The sequence below is a fragment of the Vigna unguiculata genome, chromosome 10 (genome assembly GCF_004118075.2).
Source record: "Vigna unguiculata cultivar IT97K-499-35 chromosome 10, ASM411807v1, whole genome shotgun sequence".
Classification (NCBI taxonomy): Eukaryota; Viridiplantae; Streptophyta; class Magnoliopsida; order Fabales; family Fabaceae; genus Vigna; species Vigna unguiculata.
The window spans coordinates 10,401,709-10,412,035 of record NC_040288.1 but is presented as its reverse complement, the minus strand read 5'-3'; the positions used below and the strand labels follow the sequence as shown (position 1 = coordinate 10,412,035).

Sequence of the window (10,327 nt, the reverse complement as noted above, 5' to 3'; positions counted from 1 at the left end):
TCTAGTAGATTTATTTTAGGTTTTCCAATTTTAACACAATTTTACTCATTTATCTCATTTTAACTCATTTTCTCCCCCTTTGGATTCATCAAATGAAAGTAAATGCATAAATCATTTTAGAAAGATGAAATTTTCATTAAAGCATTAACATAGGGGTGTATCAGGGCACCTGATACGTATACAAGCACACCAGAACAGAAACAACAATAATAAATACATCATGAAGCTGAGAACTAATATAATCAGTCCATTGAAATGAGAAAATAGCCGATTAAAAAACTGGAACAGATAGACAAACACACAAAATGCAGCACAAAAATGCAATGCATGAGTGAACCATCCCTTTCACTCATTCCTAGGGTTGTCTCTGTTGTAGACATTGGAGAGGAGGTCATGAACATTGTGGAGTTGGTCATCCAAGTCTTGGAACCTTGTTGTGCAGTATACATGATGTGCATTTTGTGCCATGTTGAGATCTTGAAGCTAGTTGAGAACCATTCTCTCAAATTGGGAGTATGCAGGTCCAATATTCTCAGGAGGGTTATAAACCTCAATTGCTATAGGCTGTAGTTCATCTTCCCCTTGGTTTCCTCCACTAGTTCCCACTTCATGGTCATTGGCTCCAACCTCAATATTAGCACCTTGATCTCCTTCAACCAGCCAAGTATTGCCTATCTTGGTGAATCCCATCTTGTGCATATTTAGTGTTGAAACATGATTTAGAAGTCCAGTAGACTCCTCAAGCTCTCCTTCCACATCCACACCAAAATGCTCAATGAACTTGGAGATAAGCACCACATATGGAAGCTTGAAATCCGTGAGCCTCTTTGCCTTCATCATGTGGTCACGAATAGTGTATGTCCAGTCCACCATCATACCATTTTGATTGCAGTACATCACCACAAGATCACCTTCATTCAAGGTTGAATGATTGCTCCCCCAGGCATGATGATCTTGGTTACCACCATGGCTAACAACCTTTCCTCTACACAAAGCCTTCCCACATGTGAAATTTCTAGTTTGCTCACCTTGATTTCGCACACATTAGTTGAAGTATTGCACCTTGTTGAATTCATCCACTGTGTAACATCTCGCCCTGATATTACGGATTTCAAATAATAAAATAAAAATGAAATAATAATACTCCATTTATTATAAATCATTTTCCCAAAACTGTGGGAATTTAAAACTTTATTACACCAATAAAATCAACTTAAATCCAATTTTTATAAACACAATACATTATCAAAATCAGTCTCATTATAACGTCAAGTTCTATAATTCTAATGATTACAAGAAATCCTTAAAACTCAAAAAAAGATGAAACGATGCCACAAAGTTTCCCAACTAGCCCACGCTCCGGATCTACGCTCCACCAGAACCACCTGCAACGTCATCTGCTCCCATGTACCGTGTACATGATCATCGCCAAACACACGCAGATAGGGTGAGCTAAAGGAATATAAACATATGCAACAATTTATATAACAAAACACACACATTAAAGGAACTCCATCCTTTGGTCTCATCACACATGACCACCACCATGTAATCCATGTTCTATGTCTTTGGTTGATAATCTCAAGCTATCGTTGTTGTCTAACCTACAAGCCAACACTTGTAGAACACATGCGAGAACACTCGCTATTCCGAGCCACAACTCAAAGAATGCTCGTATTACTCCATCCTGAGCCACAACTCTAGGAATACTCCAACATCTGACCCTTGAGATATCGTCCAAAGCCTCGTAGACCATGCACATCCAAAGCAAGCAGAACACAATGTCTGCTTCATCAAAAATCACCTGGCATAGCGCGAAAGCTTCTAGACTGCCTGGCGGGGGACACGTGCCGCTAGGCGCCAAGCGCCTTTGATGCTATTGTTTCTACAAGTATCGCCTGGCGGGAAAATCCTTATCGCCCCGCTACACGCTTCAATTCATTACTAGTTTTGTAGCTATCGCTTGGCGGTCAAACACCGTCACTAGGCGCTACACCAGTACTTGCACAGTACTAGTTTTTAAGCACCCAGAACAAAGTAAAATCAATCCATTCACATTTCATATATATATATATATATGTATATATATATATATATATATGTATATATATATATATATATATATGTATATGTATATATATATATGTATATATGTATATATATATATATATATGTATATATATATATGTATATATATATATACATATATATATATATACATATACATATATACATATATATATATACATATACATATATATATATATACATATATATATATATATATATACATATATATATATATATATATATAAATGTATATATATATATATATATATATATATATATATATATATGTATATATATATATATATATACATATATATATATATATATACATATATATATATATGTATATATATATATATATATATTCCCCCTTTAAGTCCATGCTAGCATTCAATTCTAACTTATAAATAACACATGCTCAAACAAAATATAAGCAACAACACTCTAACAATTTAAGCACATGATCCTATGCACCAATACAAACTAATATTGACACACATGCCTTTACAAATAACCAATTCTCCACATGTGACTAACCCAAAGGAACATTAAATTGATAGAGACTTACCACATAACCCAATCATGCTTCATTGGAAGTTACTTGAAATTATCAAGAGCTTATTCATGTATTTTAAAGACTCCAAAATCAACAATATTGAGTAATGTATATCTATAGCTACTGACCTCCAAATCAAATCTCCAGCTTTCAAAGTGAAGAACCACATGTTATGGACCACTTGTCAAAATTTCACCTAAATCGAACGGTTAACGAACCGGGAAATACAGTTTTATGAAAACTGCACAAACCAGAAACTCATAACCAATTCATAAAATGTTACAAGTTCCCAAAATTTGCATTTAAAACATAAATTACAATTTAGTAAAACCCTAGCACTACTCCCATGCTAGCCCTCACTCCGCCATCTGAGCGTCCTCAGCACCACCTGTATCAACATCTGCTCCCGTGTAACGAATTACACGATCATCGCCACACACAAACAGAAAGGGTGAGCTGAGAAAATAAAATAACAAGCATGCATACACAAGATAGATCATTTACCCATCTTATTCATTATCTACAAATCTTGGCCAAGACCCTAACCCCAAGACTTAACAGTCTTCAAGTCATACAATTGGTTAGCCTTGGACTCGGGAATCTGATGCTCACACGAACCTGCCCGCTCGTGGTCCTGCCTCTACGAACCTTCCCGCTCGTAATCCTGCTCTACGGACCTACCCGCCCGTAGTCCAACACATGTGATCCACCAGCCCCCGTACCTCCCCGCACGTGGCATCTCTCAACGTGAGCACGGAACATACGAACCTCCCCGCTCGTATCCCCACGTGAGAGTAACTTGATATGAACCTCCCCGCTCATATCATCACATGTCACACCATCCATGAACCTACCCGCTCATGGCACAGCATCTCCCGATCCAAGCAAAGCATCATTGTCAGTCAAAAACAACACACCAAGTAAAGAACAACAGTGTTTCCGCCTGGCCCGGCCCACACGCCACCAGGCGAAACTGTTCCAGACCGCCTGGCGGTATTCACCTCCCGCCAGGCTCCAGCGTCCTCCCAGACCCCACTGTTTTCTCGTCACCGCCTGGCGGAGCACACCGTGCCGCCAGGCGCCAAGCGATACAGGGACCCCTGACGCTAGTCTCATCGCCTGACGCACCTACCCGTGCCGCCAGGCGCCGTATCAGTAGCAGAACCCCTCTGGTTTTTTTTCTACTATGGTTAGTCTCACAACTATCCGAAGTATCAAGCACCTAATCTTTACCATGGCCAAACCTGCAATTCAAGTTTTCACAGTGACTGGACATTAACATATTAAAGCAACTTCTTTCATATCTACGAACACAGTCCAAAGCTCAACACCTTCTTTCACACTACCATGTACCCTACCCTGAAATAGCCAAAGCTTTACTCTCAGCATCATTAGAATACTTCCCCCATAATTCCTCATGCATAATCATTCCCTATCACATTTTTCTCTAGTGCCTATAACTCTAATTGCATGAGATTTATAACCTGACCAATGGTCATCCCCTAGTACATATATCCTCAATTGTTACCTAAACATCAATAAGTCATATTCAGTATCTATCCGATTACACATAAACGAACACTATGCTTCCAAAACAGAATCTCTTAACTAAAATTTTCCCTTTTCCCTTTCTTCCTTAGATAATCCATCTAACATCATAAGCTACCATCCTCACGATTATTCATCATGGTATTTCGTCCCTTTCCACATTACCAAATTATCGTAAACCTCACACACTCCAAATTCCCTTCAGTTTCTATTTCCAAAATCCCGCAAAACAGCCCCTGCCCGCGCTATCGCCTGGCGGCGCCTTGTTGGCCGCCAGGCGGATCATCAGTACCTGCATAAACTAGGCTTATTCATACCTACGACAGAGTCCATCCTCTTTCTAGTACTCATTCCCATTACTTATATTTTCCAAACTATAACAACACATATATAATTGACTAATTTCCTGCCCTTAACTCAATCCATATAGGCCGCTCGATCTTTAACCTCGGGAATAACCTAATTCAATTCATGCACGAGTATACCTAGGACTTTACCATTCCCCAAATTTCAACTGATTTCAAATCAACAAGGTATCCAATGAAAGCTATATGAATCAATTTCAGAACCCATAATGGTTCTCATACATACAGTATCACAAATCACGAAGATAGAACGCGAACAGTGTCGCGTCGCCTGGCAGAAATTCATCGCCGCCAGGCGGATCATGCCAAAACAAGAACAACACAACAAACCTGATGAGCCGCCTGGCGGTACGGGATGAACCGCCAGGCAGTTTCTGGAAAAATCCAGAAACCTCAATACAACAGTGCAGAATTGACGCAGTGATCATACAATGAGCAAAGACATCGCGCAGTTATTCAATTACAATTAAAAGGACAAGAAAAACAACTCCCCTAACCTGGAATTTGCTTCAATTTGCGAATCAATGTGTGCGTACTCCAATCGAAATCTCCTTGCCCTTGCTCACACTCCCACGTTAGTTCCTCTCCTTACTTTCCCTCTGTTTTCAATCCTAAACCCACCAAAACTTCTGTCCAAAGTTCTCCCACGTACCACCGCACCTCTCTTTTCACTAATTCCCTCTCTCTCTTGGCTTATGGGTAACCTATTCACTCATTTACTTTCCCCAAAACGAAAATTATTTAAAAAGGGTCTAATAACCATTGGGTGGATCATCCAATCTGATTTTTCAGTCCCTTAAACGAATAGGTTAAGCTGCCCCTTTCAAATTCCATGCAAAAATAAAATTTGGCAAAAAGAAATTATTTAGTCCTCACAAAGGTTTGAACCCACTCTCATGCACATACCAAACCAAGGCCACACCACTCAACCAACACATGTTTCATGATCAATCCCACAATTTTAAGGATCTATCATCATTCATACGCATTCAATATATAAACACACAAAAATGCATAATTTAAATAACACCCAAGTGGCACACATAGGACTTGAACCCAAGTCCTCACACACAATAAGGTACTCTCAACCACTTGAGCTAGTACTTTTCCACGTCATAGTTCTCCACATTTATTACTTTGAATATTCTCATTACCCGTCCTAATTAAATAATTAATTAAATAACTATTTAATTTTCCCGGGTCTTACGTTACACCCACCTTTTAATATTTTCGTCCTCGAAAATAAGACTTACCAGGAAATAGGTGCGGATAGGTTTGCTTCATGCGATCCTCCATCTCCCAGGTCATCTCCTGGGTAGTCTCATCCCACAGCACTTTCACAGTCTTAATTTCCTTCCCCCGCAGCTGCTTCACCTGTGAATCCAGAATTCGCACTGGCCCAGTGCTCACCGTCAAATCCTCCCGAATCTGAATATCATCGGACTCCAGTACGTGTGACGGGTCTGCAACATATTTCCTCAACTGGGAAACGTGGAACACGTTATGCAGATTCGTCAGATGTGGTGGTAAGGCGATCTCATACGCTGCAACTCCAATTCTCCTCAGAATCTGATAAGGCCCAACAAATCTCGGGGTTAGCTTCCTTGATTTGATGGCCCTTCCAATACCAGCCGTTGGTGTCACCCTAAGGAATACATGATCCCCAGCCTCGAACTCTAGAGGTCGCCTCCTTTTGTCTGCATAGGACTTTTGTCTGCTCTATGTAGCCCTCATTCTCTCCTGGATTGCCCTAACCTTCTCAGAGGTTTGTTGTAAAAACTCAGGACCCAACACCAATGATTCCCCATCCTGGTTCCAACACAGTGGCGTCCTACACCGCCGCCCATACAACGCCTTATATGGAGCCATACCGATGCTGGTGTGATAACTGTTGTTGTATGTGAACTCCACTAAGGGAAGCATCTCACTCCAACTACCCATGTGATCCAATACACAAGCCCTCAACAGATCTTCCAAGGACTGAATGGTACGCTCCGACTGCCCATCAGTCTGAGGGTGGTATGCAGAACTCATCCTCAACTGGGTCCCCAACGCTGCCTGTAATGACTGCCAAAAACGAGAAGTGAATCTCGGATCTCTATCTGACACTATACTGGCCGGCACACCATGCAACCTGACCACTTCTCTCACGTACAACTCAGCCAATCTGTCCATAGACCACTTTTGATTAATAGCAAGGAAGTGAGCACACTTTGTCAATCTGTCCACTATTACCCAGATTGAGTCGTGCCCCTTCACAGACTTCGGCAAGTGTGTGACGAAATCCATAGCTACACTGTCCCATTTCCATTGAGGAATATCCAATGACTCCAGTGTACCCCCCGGTCGCTGATGTTCAATCTTGGCCTTCTGACATACCAAGCACGATGCCACAAAGTCTGCAATGTCAGTCTTCATCCCGTTCCACCAGAAAGACTGTTTCAAGTTGTGATACATCTTAGTCATACCTGGATGTATGCTAAGACGACTTTTATGGCCCTCCTCTAGAATCTGTTTCCTCAACCTCCAATCTCCAGGCACACAGACCCGATCTCTGAACCTCAGGATACCATCTGTCCCAATCCGGTAGTCTTTCCCCTTCTCAGTCCCTATCCAGCTCGCAAATTGCTGTAACTCAGCATCATCCTTCTGTCGATCTCGGATAGCCCCCAATACATCACTAGTCAGTGTAAGCACTCCACATTTGATGCAATCCTCACTCAGCTGCATACCCAGATTCATATCCCGGAGCTTCTCAATTAACTCCAACTCCTTCACCATCATAGCTGAGATGTGCATCCGTTTCCGACTCAAGGCATCCGCAACCACATTAGCTTTACCAGGGTGGTAAAGCAACTCGAAATCGTAATCCTTGAGATATTCCATCCAGCGCCGTTGTCTCATATTTAGCTCCTTCTTATCGAACAGATATTTCAGGCTTTTGTGATCACTAAATACCTGAAATTGGGAGCCATACAAATAGTGTCTCCATGTTTTAAGAGCGAACACTACAGCAGCCAACTCTAGATCGTGGGTAGGGTAGTTTTTCTCGTGCACCTTCAACTGTCTAGAGGCATAAGCTACTGGCCTCTTCTCCTGCATTAGTACACAACCCAAACCCTGGTAGGATGCATCGCAGTATACCTCAAACATCTTGCTGGTATCTGGAATAATCAAAATCGGAGCGGTAGTCAACCTCCTTTTCATCTCTTCAAAGCATTCGTCGCATTTATCAGTCCATGAGAAGGGTTGATCCTTCCTAGTGAGTTGAGTTAATGGACTCACCATCTTAGAAAACCCTTCCACAAACCTCCTGTAATATCCAGCCAATCCCAAGAAACTTCTGACTTCTGTTACAGTTTGAGGTCTCTCCCATTTCAACACCGTCTCAATCTTACTCGGGTCCACTGATATACCACGTGAAGAAATTACGTGTCCCAAAAACTGCACCTCGTCCAACCAAAATTCACATTTGGACAGTTTACCGTACAGCTGATGTTCCCTCAATACCTCCAGCACAATTCTCAGATGATCAGCATGCTCCTCTCTAGTCTGTGAGTAGATGAGAATATCATCTATAAACGCTACCACAAATCTGTCCAGATACGGTCTGAAGATGCGGTTCATATAATCCATGAAGACAGCTGGGGCGTTTGTCACTCCAAAGGGCATCACGACATATTCGTAATGTCCATATCTCGATCTAAAGGCTGTCTTCTGGACATCCTCCGGCTTGACTAAGATCTGATGATAGCCAGACCTCAAATCAATCTTAGAGAATACTCCTGCCCCTCTGAGCTGATCAAGCAAATCATCGATTCTAGGCAGTGGGTACTTGTTCTTTATCGTCAATTTGTTCAACTGCCGATAATCGACACATAGTCGCGAACTACCGTCTTTCTTCTTCACTAATAACACCGGTGCTCCCCACGGTGAAGCGCTGGGTCAGATGAATTTCTTCTCTAGTAGGTCTTCTATCTGATTCTTCAATTCTGCTAATTCAGCCGGTGCCATTCTGTATGGCGCTGCCGACACTGGACCCGCTCCAGGGATTAGATCAATTGAGAAATCTATATCCCGGCTGGGTGGTAACTCGGGTATCTCGTCTGGAAATACATCAGCATATTCATCCACCACCGGTATCTTACTGATCTGCTCTTCTGCACTCATTTTCTTCTCTTGGGCCACTATCACAAAACACGTCGACCCTCTCTTCATCTCTTTCACTGCCTCTCCAGACGTTACCAACTCTATCCCTTCTGCTTCTGGGAACACAATTCTGCGCCGTCCACAATCAAGCACCACATGGTTGATAGACAGCCAGTCCATTCCCAGTATGACCTCCAATCCCTCCAAAGGAAAACAGACTAGATTCACCTTGAAGCGTCTGCCCTCCACCTCCATCAAGCATCCAACACAGGCTACGTTTGTTGAAACCTGTCCAGATGCGGGTGTCGAGACTATCAACTCGCATCCGAGGTCACGAGTGGACAACCCCAATTTCTTCACACAATCATGGGATATGAAGGAGTGCGAAGCTCCTGAATCAAATAACACTAACACACTGTTACCATAAAGTAAACAATGGTCCAGAATCAGATTACCTGACCGGGTGGCCTCTGTGCTGGTCATGGCAAAAACCCGGCCTGCGGCTCTCGGCCTGTCGGAAGAGGATGGCTGAGGTCGTGATGCTGGTGCAGTCTTCCTATTAGGACACCTATCGGCAAAGTGTCTTGGCTGATCACAGGCATAGCACTTACGAGTGCCCATGCCACTGCCTCCGCTGCGGGCGGGTATAGTACAATTTCGCTGCAGATGTTCACCCCCACAGTTATAGCACCTCGGTTTCCATGAAGACGCAACTGGTCTGCTATAGGGCTTCTTCTGAAGTCTGCCCTCAGCACTATTCCTCGGTGTACGGTTAACTAGGCTGGGTCCCCTCTCCAGCTGCTCCACACTCTTGGCCTGCTCCACCAAGATAGGAAACTCTCGCACCCTCAGTGGCACTATGAAACGCCTCAGTTCATGCTTGAGGCCGCCCTCAAACTTCCTACAGCGCCATTCCTCCGTCACCGTCTGGGAGTAGAATCTCGAGAGGTACTCAAACCTCTCCACATAGTCTTGCACGGATAGACTCCCTTGCTGTAGAGTGAGAAATTCTGCCTCGCGCTCATGTTTAGCGCTATCTGGGAAATATTTCTCCAGGAACCTCGTCCTGAAGTTAGCCCAAGTCACATCTTCAGCTCTATTTATCATCTGTTGCTGCATACTCATCCACCAATACTCGGCTTCAGTCACTAACAGGAAAGTGGCAAAATTCAGCTTCTACGCCTCTGTGCACTCTATCACTCTGAATATTTTCTCACATTCCCGCAGCCATGCGTCAGCCTCATCTGGGGTGGCTTTCCCAGTGAATTTAGCCGGCTTGTGACGCATAAAGTCTTCCATCGTCACTGGCCTGACGGGTGGAATCATAGCCCGCGGTGGTGCTGCCACAGGCTGCATAGCATCCACCATCCTGTGGATTGCGTTAGCAATCTCATCAGCGCCAGCGGTATTTCTACGTCTCCTGTTTGCCATTGCCTGTGCACGCCACATATTCAACTGTTAAAATCAAACAGCTAAAGATTAAATTATATTCTATCATGTTTAATATCTAGCACACATCAATCAATTTCACACAACAAACGTCAGCTCACTCCCCAGTTTGCCCCAAACGCATCAAAACATTTGCTCTGATACCAAATGTAACATCCCCAGGGATTATTACTTAAAAAAAATAAATATT

The 10,327-nt window shown here is 42.9% G+C and overlaps 1 protein-coding gene across 1 annotated transcript; it reads right to left on the bottom strand.

Moving 5' to 3' along the window:
- Positions 1-483: 483 nt before the first annotated feature.
- Positions 484-10,119, bottom strand: LOC114165216. The gene is made up of 5 exons (XM_028049875.1): positions 9,906-10,119; positions 8,580-9,836; positions 6,295-8,447; positions 5,793-6,108; positions 484-1,028 (listed from the first exon to the last, which is right to left on the bottom strand). The coding sequence occupies exons 1-5, from the start codon at positions 10,117-10,119 to the stop codon at positions 484-486; spliced, it is 4,485 nt and encodes a 1,494-aa protein (XP_027905676.1).
- Between the last annotated feature and the right edge of the window lie 208 nt (positions 10,120-10,327).

Bases quoted from the DNA above. Each gene is read 5' to 3' on its own strand.
- LOC114165216 (XM_028049875.1), bottom strand. From the start codon at position 10,119: ATGGCAAACAGGAGACGTAGAAATACCGCTGGCGCTGATGAGATTGCT. The intron at 9,837-9,905 runs GTGAGAAAATAT...CTTTCCTGTTAG, and splicing joins TGACGCATGGCTGCGGGAAT to TGACTGAAGCCGAGTATTGG. The intron at 6,109-6,294 runs GTTAGGGCAATC...GGGCCTTATCAG, and splicing joins TACAACAAACCTCTGAGAAG to ATTCTGAGGAGAATTGGAGT.